Source organism: Hemicordylus capensis, chromosome 3 (assembly GCF_027244095.1).
Source record: "Hemicordylus capensis ecotype Gifberg chromosome 3, rHemCap1.1.pri, whole genome shotgun sequence".
Taxonomy (NCBI): Eukaryota; Metazoa; Chordata; class Lepidosauria; order Squamata; family Cordylidae; genus Hemicordylus; species Hemicordylus capensis.
Window position 1 is genome coordinate 96107348 of NC_069659.1, and position 16727 is coordinate 96124074.

Below are 16727 nucleotides of genomic sequence, written 5' to 3' on the forward strand. Positions count from 1 at the left end.
GCATCATTTGGGGTGCTTTTAAAGTATTCTTTTAAACAAATAAGTATTTTGAAGTATATCTAAAAGCTAAAAGCCTCAGATGGAACAAGTCTGTAGTAACTGAATAAAAGTTTTTTCTTTGTTCTTTACTCTTTTCAAGCCTCCAAGGGTGGATAATCAACAACTAAGGAGGAGGGGTTTTTCTCTGGTGCAGAAACATGTCTCAAAGACAACTTGGCCAAATTAACAATTCTCTCCATGTGCAGGTAGATGCACAGAGGGAAGATTTGTTCTTGCCTGCTGGCAAAGGGGAGCAAAAGGGAAATGGGGATTGCTAGTCACCCCAAAGCCTGTTGGGAAAGACTTTCTAAAATGGTGACTTGGTGGCAATGAGATTTACCCTACCAGAGTCTTTTTCTTAGCTTTCTGGATTTGGAAAGCAGAGGAAAGGGAGGACTCAGCACTAGTGTCTTTCCTCATGCTGCAGAGCTGACCCAGACTGATCAGTGAGTTAAGTATTAACTGGCTGAGGCAGGAAGGAGAGGAAAATTCCTTCCAGCCTACAATAATTTGCTACAGCAGTAACTCTGTGTGGAAATGTGCTAATGGAGTCGCTCACAACATGGAAGTCAGTATCAAAGTGTTTACTAACACTGGAACCAGGGGCATAACTATAATAGGGCAAGGGGAGACAGTTGTCTGGGGGCCCACTGCCTTGCCCCCCCCTGAGGCAAGTCACATGACTGACTCTTCCAGCTATGCACCCGCCCGGGCTTCCTTCAGTTGCATTCATCCTCCGAAACTGATGTGAGTGTTAAGACCTGGAGCTACCAGAAAAGTATGTCTTTCTCTAGTACCATTAAATGATTTGCATCGTCCACAATTTACAAAACCTTAAAAAAATTTTTTTGGATGATGTTCTGTTGTGGCACATAGGTTGTGTGTGTGTGTGTGTGTGTGTGCGTGTGTGTGTGTATACGGCAGCTGCCACAGGGTCACCACCTCCCTGCCAATGCCGCTGCCAGTTTTGCAGTTACTGCTCCACCAGGAGCAGTTCAAACACGCCTCTGCACCTCTTCTTTTTCAAAGAGGGATGGTGGATCAGGTTGCTGCCCCCCTGCCCACTGTAGGCTCTGCACAAAAGGTAATTTTGGGGCACCCCAGTGCCTCTTTTTTTTTTAAGATTGAAATGTGGCTCTCCTTCCCCTCCCTCCCCCCTTGCTCCATACTCGAATAGATTCTGATAGAGTCGATCCGAATCTGTCTGACTCAGTTCAACTTTGAATCTAATCACCCCTTTTAGAAGTGATTTGATTTGAAGTTGAAGCGCTCAAAACAGCCAGTTTTGAGGTGAAATGATTTGAGTCCAAATCGATTTGCACATCCCTATTTATTTTTAGAATGGACTTGCATTATGCATACCAACCCCAGCACAGTGTCTTTCCAGTGGTTGTTGCTGGTATTTCCCTGTGTTTCTTTTTTAGATTGTGAGCCCTTTTGGGATAGGTACGTTCTTCTTCCTTTTTTTAATGCAAACCACATTGAGAATGTTTTTGTTGACATATTCTTAATAATACTTATTTGCTTTGAAGGGCAGTTCCCTTCCTTGAAAACTATGTTCAGTGGTCTATGAAGAGAAAAACATTAATTCTGTCTGGAAGGCACAGAAAAAAGACTTACCCACACTTATAGTGGAATGTAGCAAAACAGGCAATGCAACCAAAGAATTAGGTAGTCTTTGCCCCTCATCTATCTATGATCTCTTATAGGAAACAGCATCATCCCAGTCCAAACCTATCTGGGAAATCGGCTGCATCAGTGCTGAACTAACAGCTGTTACTCATCTGTTTATCATTCTTGGTTAACATGTCAGAAATCTTTTGAGTAATTCTACAAATGTCTTCTTATTTTTACGAAAGGCTCTTATCTTCTGTAGAAATTACCTCAACCGAATATTTCTCATGCCTAAAGGTCATATAAAATGGATTTAAATGTCAAAGCTTCCCCACAAGGAACTATGGAGAGAATAGATCAACAGATAACTCCCAGCAACTTGACAAATTAAACATTCTCAGGTGGTGGGGACCGGAGAGGCCATGATAGCTCAACTGGTTCAAAGCAGACTTGTAGCATGGCTGTGTCATTTATGTTACTCTCACCTTCTCCATGCTCATTTTTTCTGGCATGACAATGATACAGCGATAGCCCTTCACTGCAGCTGCCAAGGCCAACCCAATTCCTGGTAAATACAAGAGAGAGAAAGCCAAGAAAACAGAAATTATTCAATGTAGCAAAATTGAGTGTCTACATTATATCTATATCTATATCTATATCTATATCTATATCTATATCTATATCTATATCTTCCCCCACCCCGCCCCTTCTAGAAGCACTGGCTTACAAATATCAGCTGATAAATCTCAACTTAATAAAACCAATGAACATCTCTGAGGTTTCTAAGTGAAGATCTTTGATATTTATGATTTATAATCACTAGAAGATCAGTGTGAAGCATACTGGCACCTGCATCACAATAACATCAACATGGTAAAATATGAGGTTTCATTGGTACTGCATTAAAATATGCACGCCCAAGCATTTAGGATTGTGCATGAGGATGCTGTAAATGCAAGTATTTTTTGTAATAAACTGACAAGCACCCAGTATAAAGGGTTTTGAACTTTATGATAATAAAGTGAGTCCTCCTCTAGCTCCTATCTGGACATCACTAACAACAACTATAGATGAACGGAAAATAAAATTAATTTAAAGGGAACTGCTTTGATGGCCATATCAAAATAATTAGGCAATTTAGTAAGGGAACATCACAAAAAAACAGTTGTCCCCGACAAATATAACACTTTATATGCAGCTAATGAAGCAAATCAGTGTACAAATCAGCTCAGCTATCCTCTTCCACTTGTCTCTCTTCGTGGGAATGAAGGGGATGTGAGAAAGGCCCATCCTGCTGGATTTCCTAGAACAGTAGGACTTGATTTATTTTTATTTTTTATTTTTCTATCCTGTTGTTCCTACAGACCCAAGTGGTAACCAAACTCCAGACCAAGCATAACCAAATGTTCATGGTTATGTTTATCCTCATAACAGCCCTATGAAGTAGTTTAGGCTGAGAGATAAGTTATCCAGTGAATTTCATGGCTGAGTGGGGCTTTGAACTTGGGTCTCCCAAATCCTAACACAACACTAACCACTACACCAGGAGCTTTTTCAGATGGCGACTTTACCACGACTTTACTTGGGAAGGTGGGTGTGCACTCACATATTGGCTACATTTACCCCAAAGTCTGTGTGGTATTTCAGAGACCACTTCACACATGCTTCGGGGTTTCCCCTCCATGTTGGAACCTAGCCCGATTTATGTCCAGGGTTAAAAAAAAACACCCCTCTTTTTGCATTGGAGTATCTGTTATGCCCAAACTTGTAGTAAAGCCTCTGTGTGGTAAACCTGAGGTAAAGACTGCTGTTCGAAAAGCCTCCAGGATGGCTTTGTCTTCCCCTTAAGAATGGTGTGCCAATGTTCAAGACAGTATTTTGTGCTCCTAATTCTCATTGGTCCAGCCCAAGTTCTGCCTATATATGGAAAGGGCTTAGAGCACACAAACTATAGCTAGAACATTGTAAATCAAAGTCACATTAGAACTCAGTTATACTTCCCAAGCACATCTTCATAGTGCAGAGACTGTTATGGATTAGGGTCCCTGAACCACATAGGCAGAGGGTGAAGCTGATGAAGACATAAAACATTACTCTACACCTATAGGGCAAAAAAACCTGTTTCTAACGCAGCAGAAACATAAAGAACAATTGTGTCTCTTATAAGACATTAAAACAAACAGCCTTCATTTGTGAGCAAGCAGGACAAAACAGCACAGAAAATGTTATGCTCTTCTCAAAATAATTTTGCAAAGTATATCTTGCTCTGGTTTCATTGGGAATGAGTGACAGGGCCAGCTGTCCCGCAGTTAGATGGGGAAGCTAAACAGATCATGAGCACTGGGTGGTTGTGCAGGAGGACGGATAAAGCTGATTTAGAAATAAACCACACAGAGTTTTCTGTTATGGGAAAAGATGGCTGCACAGTACCTTTAGGTTATATAGTCTCACAGGGCTTTGTAGGAATAGCTGTTGCAGGTGATCTAGGCTAAAATGACAGATAAAGAGGTGGTGGTGGGGAGAATGGTAGCTATGGTCCTTAGTGTTTCATTTATTCAGGACAAGAAAATGAAGTGGAGTACAGGGGCAATGTGCATTGTTACACCCCTGAAGGACTGCCTCTGCTTCTGGAATACTGAAATCCAGAGATAATGCATGACCATTATGCAGACTTGGACTCTGTTATGCCTCTTTATAATGAACTCATTAATCATGCCAGGCCAGGACAAAAGGCAGGACTGCAGCTGTAATTTCTCTGGGATGCACCAGGAGACACTTGCCAACTGAACCGTCTCACGGCAGTACTTCGCTTTGCACTTTTCCAGGAAAGCTTTCCATGTTGACCGTAAGGAAAAGTTCACAAATCCACATGTTCAACCTATTGTTTCACTGATTTATTTACATTTGTATACTCTGCCTGTTAAGAGTTCTAAACTTTCCCCTCTGTCTGTTCAAGCTACACAGAACAGATGTATAAGATAACATTTATGTAAACTGGAAACTGCTGATTAGGATGAGATAATATTGGACCTCTGTATATATTACTATTATATCATATGTGTATTATTATGTATGCTTTAAATTTTGGTCTGTGACCGTAAAGAAACATGACTGACTGACTGACTATAAGATAACATTACTGTAGAAAAAGTAGGCAATTCCCCTCTTGAAAACCGGTCTCTTCAGTACTCCAGTCATAGCAGCATATGTTGGGTTCACCTCAGCTCCTCCAGTCAGGGGCATAGTGAACTTCTCTGGGGCCTAGGGACAAGGAAGGGAGGAGGGAAACGCAGGACTTGCCCAGCCCTGCATGGTTGCCAGTGGAGCTGCCATTTGTGTCCTCCAAACAGAAAGAGCCACACCAGCTTCTCTGGCAGCCCCCTCCCTCCCTGCTGCCATTGCAGAAGAGAAAGGGAGCGGATGCATGTGCGCATTCCCCGGGCTCTAATTGTTCAGCTCTAATGTGAGAAATGATGGCGGGGTGGCAGTGGGGCAGCCCTCAGATCACTTGGAGGCTCCCCCCCCCACAGGAGGCCTCTGCTTGTGGGCGCTTTGTGGGTCCTCTGACCCTCCAGGCCCAGGGACATTTGCCCTCCCTTGTACAATGGATAAGGGAGCCTATGGCTCTAATTGCTGTTATGGACATCACATCCAGTTATCTCTGCATAAGAGAATCCTACTTTTGTGTCCTTTAATTTCTTTTTAAAAATTTCATTTTTGATTATTTAGTAGCTGAACCCCTTCGGCTCACCACCTGTTCCCTATTATGTTCCTTATTTAGATTAAAATGTAGTATTTCTTTTCAAGCTAATAAGGAACACAGTTTGTTCCTTGTGGGGGCTTAGGGGCTAGGCCAGGGCCACTGACTGCAATGGCATACAATGACAGGAAAGCGGATTCACATAATAGCCCTCTAGAGCAGGGATTCTCAATGTTGGGTCCCCAGATGTTATCGGACTTCAACTCCCATAATCCCCAGCCCCAGTGGCCTTTGGTTGGGGATTATGGGAGTTGAAGTCCAAGAACATCTGGGGACCCAGCGTTGGGAATCCCTGCTCTAGAGGATGTTCACGGAACCATGCAGGGGAGGATCGAAGGCAGCGGGGGTGCTGCTTTAAGAGTGAGAGAGGGTGCACTTACCCCTCCTGCCTCTTCCCCCCCCACACACACACCGGTGTCCGTTTTTTAAAAGCCCATCAGGGTGGCAGCGTACCTCCCTGCCGCCCCATTGCCCCCGTTGTCTGGATATGACTGGAAGTCACCGGCATGGGCGCACGCATGTTGCGCCAGCACGCGCAGGCACATTGGAGACTTCCGGTCATATCCAGACAACGGGGGCAATGGAGTGACAGGCAGGTATGCTGCTGCCCTGACAGGCTTTTTAAAAATGGACACTGGTGTGTGTGGGGGGAAGCGGCAGGAGGGGTAAGTGCACCCCTCCCTGCTCTTAAAGTTAGACACCCCCTGCCATCGATTTGGAGGCCCATAAGGGCCTCCAAACCGGTCCTGTGCGCATCCCTACTAGAAAGCAGCCTTCAGCCCCATGGGCCAGACAGCAGACTACACTGTGGCAGGAACTACAACTCTCACAAAGCTTCACCCTTGCCCCTGCAGGTGGTTGGAGGGAGGCTAAGACTTGTGGAGCAGAGCAGCCAGGCCTGTAAAGGTATGGCTTATTCTGAGAAAGTCAGTCTCTCTATCGCTCTCTTTGGTTTAGAACAGCTTTTAGCTGTATACTGTCATCACGGCATCTTCTTCCACTCAGCCTCCAGCACAAAAAAGGCAGGTGAATACAGAAATATTGTGAAGAATGGGAAAAGCAGTTGTGTTGGTTATGCAAAGTTATAATGCTTTGAAAACACATTGCAGAGATTTCTCCATTTTGCACAGTGCAATGTGCTATGTGAAACAGCATGCTGCTATAGAAGGTCGCATGATGTCATTTTATTACAGTCCTATTGATTATCGATTATTATTATTTATTTTTACTTTATTAAGGCCAATGGGTCATTTTATTAAGGTCTTACAATGTGTCCCTTCTTCTGGAGCTTTTCAAATGGCAAGCTTAGAACCCAGACATCCTAAACATACCAATGAAGCACAGCTGCACTCATATGGCTCTTTAAAAGTTGCACATCTCTTCCCCTGTTAAAACATTTCCTCATTTTGTGAACTTTCCCTATTTTATGCCTTTTAAAAGTTCTTCAAAGAATGTGTGCTCTACTTCTCCAGTGCTAAAGTGCACCTCTTTCCCAATTAAAAAAATTAAAAGGGAAACAAGGAGCAAATATTTATTTATTTATTTATTTATTTATTTATTTATTTATTTAAAATTTATTTTTATTTTTATACCGCCCAAAATGTCTCTGCAGCAATGTTGCCCGTATCCACTGAATGGTGGCAGACCATTATGATACTGGCACTGGCATAGTGCTACAGATAAAATCAAGGGTCCTTTTCAACATATGGAAAGTTAATATTTTTAAACCTACATTTAGAAATAGGTCGTTCTTCCTGTGTACCTGTATTTCCTGATGTAGGCTCAATGAGTGTGTCTCCCGGTTTTAGAACTCCAGCTTTTTCTGCATCTTCCATCATCCTCAAGGTGATTCGGTCCTTTACACTCCCTCCAGCATTGAAATACTCACACTTAGCCACTGGAATTTTAAATGGTCCAGATTAAAACTAGGATAGAAGATCTTATTACCATTAGCAAATTCCCCCAAAGATCGTTTTCTTTTCAGGAAATGCAGAGAACAAAGTTTGAGAACTGGATGACAACATCTAGGAAATATTTCCTAATATATATATTTAATCAAAATGAGTTTTCAGACAGCCACAAGATGTCACTCTAGGTCAACACAAGTCATTTAACTTTTGGGTAAGACAATCTCAGACAGACAGACATTTAGTGGCTGACATGCTGTGCAATGCAATGTTGGCATTTCCAATCCAGCGAGACTGCTGCACACACAGTCCAAGTGATGTTGCACAAGAGTGGGCTTGTGCAACTACTTAAAATAGCCCATGACACTTGTATCACACTACATCCATTGCTTACAATGAAAGCAACACTGCACACACTCTTTTAGGTAGTTGTGCAAATGCACTCTTACAGAACACAACCTGGGCTGCCTGGCATGTCAGAAATGCTGATGTTGTGTTGTGCAGCATGTCAGCCACTGTCTTTATTATGATATTATGGTGCAAAAATCTCTTCTGCGTCTTCCTGGTAGCACTACTCAAATTATAGAACTCTCTACTCAGAGAGGTACAACTCACCCTCTATATTGGTTCCCCCCACCCTACCTTTTGTTGGAGATATTTCTAGGCAGACATGTACCTTTCCTTCTGCTTGATATCCTATGGGCACTTTAGTTGTGTTTTGTTGTTGTTGTTGTTAATAATAAAAATATTTATAACCCACCCCTGCAGTACAATACTGCTTGGGATGCCTCACAATAAAAACAACAAAAATAATATAAAATTTAACACAATAAAACACAATGTAGAATAAAAACAACTAAAACAAGCCCAATTAAAAACTTATCAGATGGTAATAAAACACATTAAAAGGCCTCTCTAAACAAGTAAATTTTAAGATCTTTTAAATATTTGTATTATTATGATTTTTTAATAAGAGTTTGTTTTGCTCAGTTTTTTAAATAATCCTTTTAAATGAATGATAATCATCCTTTTGTATACATTGGCCATCACTACTACTGACTGGATGGTTTAATGAGGTCTGTGGAGTAGTGGTCCCACCCAGGGTGCGACATAGCCCTAGCAGACTAGCAAGAAGAGAGCTTAACCTGTGGTTTTCTTTGGTAGAATACAGGAAGGGTTTACCATTGCCTTCTCCCACGCAGTATGAAATGATGCCTTTCAGCATCTTCCTATATCGCTGCTGCCCAATATAGTACCAGCAGGGATTCGAACTGGCAACCTGACTCTCTAGAGAGAGTAAAAGTTGTAAGAAGGTTTCTGTAGGTACTCTATCTCAGTTTTTGTGGTGAAGAAGAAGAAGAAGAAGAAGAAGAAGAAGAAGAAGAAGAAGAAGAAGAAGAAGAAGAAGAAGAAGAAGAAGAAGAAGAAGTTTATCAGTTTTTGTGCTGAATGTGTCATGCTGCTCTACAAATGTGTTTTATTTTGGTATGTGTTTTATATTCATTATTGTAAACCGCCTTGAGCTTTCATAGTAATGGACAGGCAGGACATACATTTATAAAAGAAAAAAGAGATACATCTCTAGCCTCAATTAGCATTGCAAAATATTTTAACATACAAATAAAGATTTATATTTTGCATACTGATGTGCAATTTGCAGGCTTGTTTCAACTGCAACATCTGATTGTTTTCAGAATTTTTTCAGCAGGTTCTGCTAACTGGACAAAGACTGAGGCACCTTTCAAAGTGGTAATTTTCTTATATTTAGCATGGAGAGAGCAACCAGCCCCATCACAGCATCCTTCCAGTGGCTGTTGCTGGTCTCTTCCTTGTATTTTTAGATTGTGAGCCCTTTGGAGACAGGGAACCATCTCCTTATTTTTATTCTCTTTTTATGTAAACTGCTTTGAGAACTTCCTTGTTGAAATGTGCTATATAAACAATAGTAACATAATTCTTTTTAATTCTTCCCAGCAATGTACATGTATGTTTTTTCTCAGCAAGACAAAAGGCAGCTGGAGTGGAGGCAAGGGGTGTGCATTTAGATTAGGAAACTAGCATGCTTTGAAAAGGTTAAACATCCCCTTCCCCAGCACTGTTGCTTTAATCCAGCTCAGAGCATCTCAGAGCAGAAATCAAATTATAAAATAAAAATCTGGTTCCAAGTCAAAGAGGTTTCATAAAAATAGTGAAGGAGAGTAAGTGAGATATGCTGCAAAGTCAAAGAGCCAGCATGGTTAGAGTGCTGGACTAGGACCAGGGAGACCCGAGTTCAAATCCTCATTCAGCCATAATACTTGCTGGGTGACTCTGGGCCAGTCACTTCTCTCTCAGCCTAACCTACTTCACAGGGTTGTTGTGAGGAGAAAACTAAGTATGTAGTGCACCGCTCTGGGCTCCTTGGAGGAAGAGCGGGATATAAGATGTAAATAATAATAATAATAATAATAATAATAATAATAATAATAATAATAATAGTTGTTGTTGTTGTTGTTGTTGTTATTGTTATCTGGCCGTAGTTCCTACAAATGTTAACTAGGGATAAAATGAATGCATATAAAGGAGGGTGTGGCATTACAGCTGCAGGCTGTAACACATTCCTGGACCATCTGCAAAGAGTGCCTGTGCACACAGCTGTATTCATGTAGTTGGGAATCCCTTGAGAGATGGAGGTTTCTGAGGAGCAGAAAAATTTTAGGAGCTGCAACCAGCATCTGTGTGGAGATTAGGATTTCTACTTAGCTATCAAAAGAGCAAGATCCCTGTTTGCTATGAAATCTGTTAACCTTTCCCCACTTCCTCCTGTGTATTAGTAGTGCTTAATAAACTTTCTCCCTCAACACTTCCATATAAACCTCTGTCACACAGCACTGAAAAACCCAACAGAGAAATGAACTGAAACGGATACTCACACAGCTCACATTTAAGCCCGTAGGCTTTGGCAATCTTGTTGATACGAACCATAGGGGTGTGTCCAATTTTCTCCAGAATGTTTGACATAATCTTGGGTTCTTTCGGTCTGTATTTTAAGAAAGATCAAAATGGAAGAATTTGATGAAAGAACATGGCTTATTATTTCTGAAGTGATGAAGAAGAAAAAAGTTGTATGAAATACACACATGGAAGAACATTTTAGGAAGGTGATCTCTTGGCTGCATGAAAAATGAATAGCTTATGAATAGCTAGTAACACCCACCAGATAGTGATTTATAATGGCTACAATACATAAAATAGTCCTATAGTGTTTCATTTAAAAAATAAATACTGGGGCTCAAGTGTTCCTGCAGTTAGCAGCCCGGCCCTCTATCCCTATGTAAAAGAGGTCTAGTAGCCGTTGCTTAGTGGTGAAAGGAAAGATTCTCTGTACATGATCTGAGACACACTTTGTTAATACATCCTATATTGCTCACTCCTGGTTTTAAAAATAGTTTACAGGGTAACTGCTGCCTCAAAGCATGTTCTGAAAAGGTTTATTGACCATACTAGTGAATCTTGAATATTATTTGAATTCCATCAGGAAAGAACCATATCAATTATTTGCCACAAAGATTTCACTTTCATAAAAACACGTCAGTAGGGTACATTCTTGAATATTAGGAGAGAGAGATAATGCCATTTGATTGACAACAATACCCTAGTATGTGTCCTCAATGGGATTTAAGAAGTCCAGCTGTGTGCAGAATTACAGGCAGTAATGGCTTGACTGATGGGGAGGAGGGGAAAGTTTCTTGCAATTTACAAAACCTGCTCACCTACAGACAATTCTTACTGGACAGTAGAACAAAATTGCTGACTTTTCAACCAGCTCCTGGAGCTATTTCTTTAGCAGGAGTTCGATCTGCAACAATTAACATGTGATGATGTTTGTCTCCATGAAAAGCTCCACCTGCTGATTTCTGCATAGCTAGCTTTAGACTACAACTCCTATAATCCAGCCACACAGCAGTCAAAAGCCAGGGATTATGGGAATTGTAGGCCAACATCTGTAGGGGGGCCGAAGCTGAGCAGCCCTGTGTGTGACAGGAGCAAGCCTAGCAAGGTAATCTGTCAACAACTGAACTTGATAATGTGATGGACTGTTTACATCCTGGGGCTACTTTACTTAGGTAAAAATGGTGTCTTGATCTGTTATTCTTAATCTTATAATCATGTAGCTTTCCCCCACCCACCACCACCCTGGACCCCTTGGGTCTAGAGCAGGGCTGCACAACTTTAGTCCTTCAGCTAGTGTCAGACTACAACTCCCTTCATCATTCCCCAAAGGATCTTTGGCTGAAAATCTCCAAAGCATCTAGCTTGCTTTATGGAGATAAATACAGTAATCAGAAAATGACAGCCAACCATATAACCTAATTTATGATATTCATGAATACCTTGTAAACTGCCTTGAGACTTCTGTAACTGGCAGTATACAAATTGATTAAAAAAAATCTTAATATTCTTCTGCAAAATTCAGTGGAAATTGTTTGTATTTTTGGTACTAGCTGGATTTATCAGGAGTAAATCTGGAATCCTCTCACTCTCCAGATTAGGTCAGTAAACTGGTATGTGAATGAAACCAGGGAGATTTTTCTTTCTTTCTGGCCTATAATGCAGCACTAACAAAGCCTTGAAAACACTGTGTTTCCATATGCCTGGTTTTTTTGTAGTGTAGTGGTTAGAGTGCTGGACTAGGACCGGGGAGACCCGAGTTCAAATCCCCATTCAGCCATAAAACTAGCTGGGTGACTCTGGGCCAGTCACTTCTCTCTCAGCCTAACCTACTTCACAGGGTTGTTGTGAAAGAGAAACTCAAGTATGTAGTACACCGCTCTGGGCTCCTTGGAGGAAGAGCGGGATATAAATGTAATAATAATAATAATGATAATAACAGAAAACAAATGAGGTTTATTTGGACAGAGAAGCAAAAACCATTTGCAAGCCAGCATGCCTATTTGGCTATAAGTTTAGAAAGCAAACAATTCCTTCTCAAATCTTCATTTTTGTGTCTTGAAGAGCATTTTGGTGTATTTCAGAATTTGATGGATGTCTGTAAGTCTTCACACAGATGACCCCAATCACAGTTCTGGAGCAGGGATTTTTTGGTGGCAGAGAGATGACTATGCTCTACTGTCTTAATTCATGATTGCTTGCCTAAAAGGGAATTAATTGTAACATATATTTATATTATCTCTTCTTAAAATGCCTGTATTGAAGGTTTTTGGTAGGAAGGCTAAGAAGCAGACTGAAAATATGAGATGTGGGAGGTATCGTTGTCCACATGAATGTTCTAGTCTGTATTGGACATTTTCTCAATTAATTTCTTCAGTATTTTGGTTTCTGTAGTAGCACAAATTTTATGTCCATTTTGCATCTGTTTCCTGTTTCTTGAATGGAATGGGGCAGTAGCTCACTTGTAGAGTATCTGCTTTGCATGCAGAGGGTCCAAGGTTCAATTATGACATCTCTGGGAAGGGCTAGGAGAGACTCTTGCCTGAAACCTTGTGGAGCCTCTGTCAGGCAGTATAGATAGTGCTGAGCTAGATGGGCCAATGGTCTGATAAGGCAGTTTCCTATACTCTGAATACTGGTGGAAAACGAACTGTAGATAAGTGAGCACATAGAGATGCTACCATTTCTGTGGCGTACATCACTGTGAAAATAGGTTACTAAAGGAAATAGTTGGTTGGATTCATCAGATAATCCAGCAAATAAATGTGAAGACTTGGACCGCCCTGAGCCATTTTTGGAAGGAATAAAATAAAATAAATAGATAAAATAAATAAATGCATGCCAAATAACCCAGCTTCATCCCATGCTATGCAGCAAACAGACAGAAATGGGGCAATGGATTGGATGGATGTCGATTTGAGTTTCATCACAAAAAGAATAACCCAAACTGACTTGAAAAGATGTCCTACAAGAACAAGATCATCTAGCTCAATCCTTATAGTGGGAAGCAGTAGCTGCCCTTCAGTCACAGGGCAACTCAAGAAAAGCTCAAAAATTCAGAAGTGAAGTACTAAAGAGGCAGCACTGACTGTCACAGAAGAAGCTGAAAGTGAATAGACCAGAAGTGAAACACCTCACTGGAACTGAGCCCAGAATCTTGCCCTCATGTCAGATTAATAGTCTGAACTGTTTCTCCTCAGTGCAGATAAAAGAAGTTCTATCTATATAAACAAAGAGGAAAAAGTATTTATTTGGACCCATCCTTTCAGCTTCAGGCAAGTAACAATGTCTTCAAGCAACTGGCTTGCCAGATCAACCACTCCCTGCTCAGTCATGTTACATACACATGAACAGGCAGGTTAATGGTTTCTGTGGGCTAATAATTTCATCTGCTTGAATATTGTATGTTATTGCTTGTGAGCTGAGCAAATCTCTTTTGTCTTCAATGTGTAACGCTCAAAATGGCTCCTAGAGCAACGTTAAGCTCTTTGCTCATCCACATGTCTCCCACCTGCCATCCAGGGCCGCAAGATCAGCTGCTATGAGCTCCATTCACTTGAGTGGGGTTTAGTTCACCACATAGTAAAATGAATTCTTGAAGTAAATAGCAGTTTTGTAGTTGGCAGAAATATTGATATATAGCGTTAACAGGAATCCTCCTTAGCAACAAAGTTTGTTGTGCGTTGTATGCCTCCCCACGTCCTTTCTTGGCAGGCTATGTGTTGCTCTCACTCATACTGTGCAATTTGCCTTGGTGGCTTTGTGGAGTTTAATTGCAGTGGGAGCCAAGTTAACTACTTGGTGTCAACTTTATCTTGATATATGTATTAAATGGCCTTTGTTCAGGGTGGTTTTCTCTAAAGAAAACAGCAAGCTAGAATTGTTGGCTAACGTGCTTTGTTGATGTAGACACACCTCCTTTTTGACTTCCTTACTGCGCAGTCTTAGTTGAACCCTGAACCCAAATGTGTCTTCAGTGTATGTCAGTTGCATTTCTTGCTCTGGCAGCAGCCTTCAATTTGCTCCCCTCCCGCTGCTGCTTGCCCTTAGCGTCACCACTTTCTCATCACTGAGTCACTGTTCTAGGAACCTCTTCTGGCCCTCTAAAGCTGGGCGGGCAGCTTCTGCATAGTGCTAAGCTGTGACTTCCTGGTAAGGGCTTCTCTGGGCCTCAATTCTGCCCCTAAAAGGGCAGCCTTTTTGATTGGAATGGGAATGCTTTGTTCTGCAGAAACACTGGATTCCCCACTCCTCAAGAATGATAATGAATGTCTTCATCTCATATTTCACAAACAACTTATTGGGTTTAAAATAGAAAACACTATGATATGGTATATCTTTCCTTTTGCTCTCAGTTCTGCAAAGAGCAACAAAATGATCTTCTTATTTTTGAAATTCAGTGTTAGTTGTCTGGGCAGCCCATTGTTTTTAATTGGTGTTAATGCTTATCCTGATGGGGGTGTGGTTGTTTTAGAAGGGCAAATCACATTTAACCATCTTGGAACAAGTGATCTGCTGTGTAATACATTAGCTATCTCAAGTGCTGATTGTTTCAATCACCCGTTTGCAACATCCCAGTATTTGGTTATGTCTCAGATCCTTGGCACATTTAACTTTTTGTGCACTGACTCCATGGGAACAAATAGGTGTTACCAAGTGCCCTGCAGAGTTTGCTTTCATGTATGCAAACTATACCCTTAATTCAGGCTGACAGAGATAAATCAGTGATGGAGAAGATGAAAAGTGGGCAAATCTGAGCAAGGATGGTGTTGACCTCCGTTTATGCATTAAAGCTAGTGTTGTGAAGATTTTGCAGGAAAGAATGGCTGTCCATCAGCAACTAACCTTGCAAAAAGCTGCTTATGTTTTACAGGGTGCTTCGAACACAATGTTATATTTCTGGCATTTTGTAACTGATGAATTATCTTTTCTGACTTGAGAAGGGTGGAAGACTAGTATTCTGTGACTGGATCTCTCACTGCCTTAAAAACAACAACTTGAAAGCAGCTGCGTGAGGCCCAGATTAGACCGGGGTTATGGCACTGGAGGGTAGAAGGATTTAAACTATTCCCTCAGTGCTGCTTTCCTGATTTAATCCTGCTGTCCCACAATAGAGCTGTTATTAGCTACCGTGAAGGGAGATGGGTGAAGGCACCAATCTTATATCTTCCTTTCCCCCTAACTGTGGCTAATAGCAACTTCAGGGGAGCGACATAAATTGGGAAAACAGTGCAGTAGGGGTGGACTAGGCCCCCTCCCCAAGCACCATGCCTCTGATCCACCCCACCCCCAGATTGCTGCTTTTAAGTAAAGTGATGTCAGGAGATCCAGTTCCAGAGCTCTCATGTTATAGGAGTTTGGCCCTTCAAGTGATTCTATGCATTGCATGTTTACACCAGTGTCATAGGAACATAGGAAGCTGAGTCCCATATACTGAGTCAGACCATAGGTCCATCTAGCTCAGTATTGTTTACACACACTGGCAGTGGCTTATCCAAGGTTGCAGGCAGGAGTCTCTCTCAGCCCTATCATGGAGATGCCAGGGAGGGAACTTGGAACTTAGATGCTCTTTCCAGAGCGGCTCCATCCCCTAAGGGGAATATCTTACAGTGCAAACACTTCTAGTCTCCCTTTCATATACAACCAGGGCAGACCCTGCTTAGCTTAAGGGGACAAGTTATGCTTGCTACCACAAGACCAGCTCTCCTCTCCTGTAGCAAACATTAAAAGTGTGAACCTCAGACATGCAACCTTAAGTACCCATGTACATTCATCAAAGAGTTGCAGCCCAATCAGGGCTGCTTACATGGGTGTTTAGTATGTCCTTATTTGTTCCTGGTGGGAGGCACTGGTGTTCTTGTAGCATGCATGATTGGCACAGAAAATGTGTAACCACTGTTGGCCTATAAATACAGGATTCATTTGGGAGCTGAAACTGAGTAGTCTGGGGACTAAGGCCTTTGTCAACTTCTCCCTGTTTCCGGCAGCCAGTCTAGCTAGATTCTGAAGATATCTGAATACAATCATCCCTCGGGTTTGAGTATCTGCAATTGGGAAATTGTGACCGATCTCACCAACCATGACCTTAGTATTCATGGTTTGGTGAGATTTTTTGGAAATTTGGGGGGTTAAGGCAGTGTTCCCTGCAACAGGGATTACCAGATGCTGTTGACAACAAATCCCAGCATCCCCAGCTGCAATGGCCTTTTGTTGGGGATTATGGGAGTTGTAATATACAACATCTGGGAATCCCTGTTACAGGGAACACTAGTCAGGGGGCCATTTCCAGGGGTCAGGGGACCATTTCTGGAGGATAGAGGAACTTTTTCTATTTTTTACGTTATTTTGCAGTCCCTTCATGACCACGATTCCCCTATCCCCCTGTTTTCAATGCATTCCTATTGCTTGTCAACTGAAAATTCTCCCACCGCAAGGTTTTTCAGGAACAGAACCCTCGTGTACAGAGATGACTGTAC

General features: G+C 41.7%; 1 protein-coding gene across 1 annotated transcript in view; it reads right to left on the minus strand.

The window, feature by feature from the left end:
- LOC128350720 (cystathionine beta-synthase-like) overlaps positions 1-16727 on the minus strand; it is a 42901-nt gene that overhangs the window by 15088 nt on the left and 11086 nt on the right. The window contains exons 3-5 of the mRNA XM_053309318.1: positions 10233-10339; positions 7176-7310; positions 2139-2218 (exon numbers count right to left, since the gene is read on the minus strand). Of these exons, the coding sequence (XP_053165293.1) occupies positions 2139-2218; positions 7176-7310; positions 10233-10339 (322 nt within the window). The remainder of the gene's footprint in view (positions 1-2138; positions 2219-7175; positions 7311-10232; positions 10340-16727) is intronic.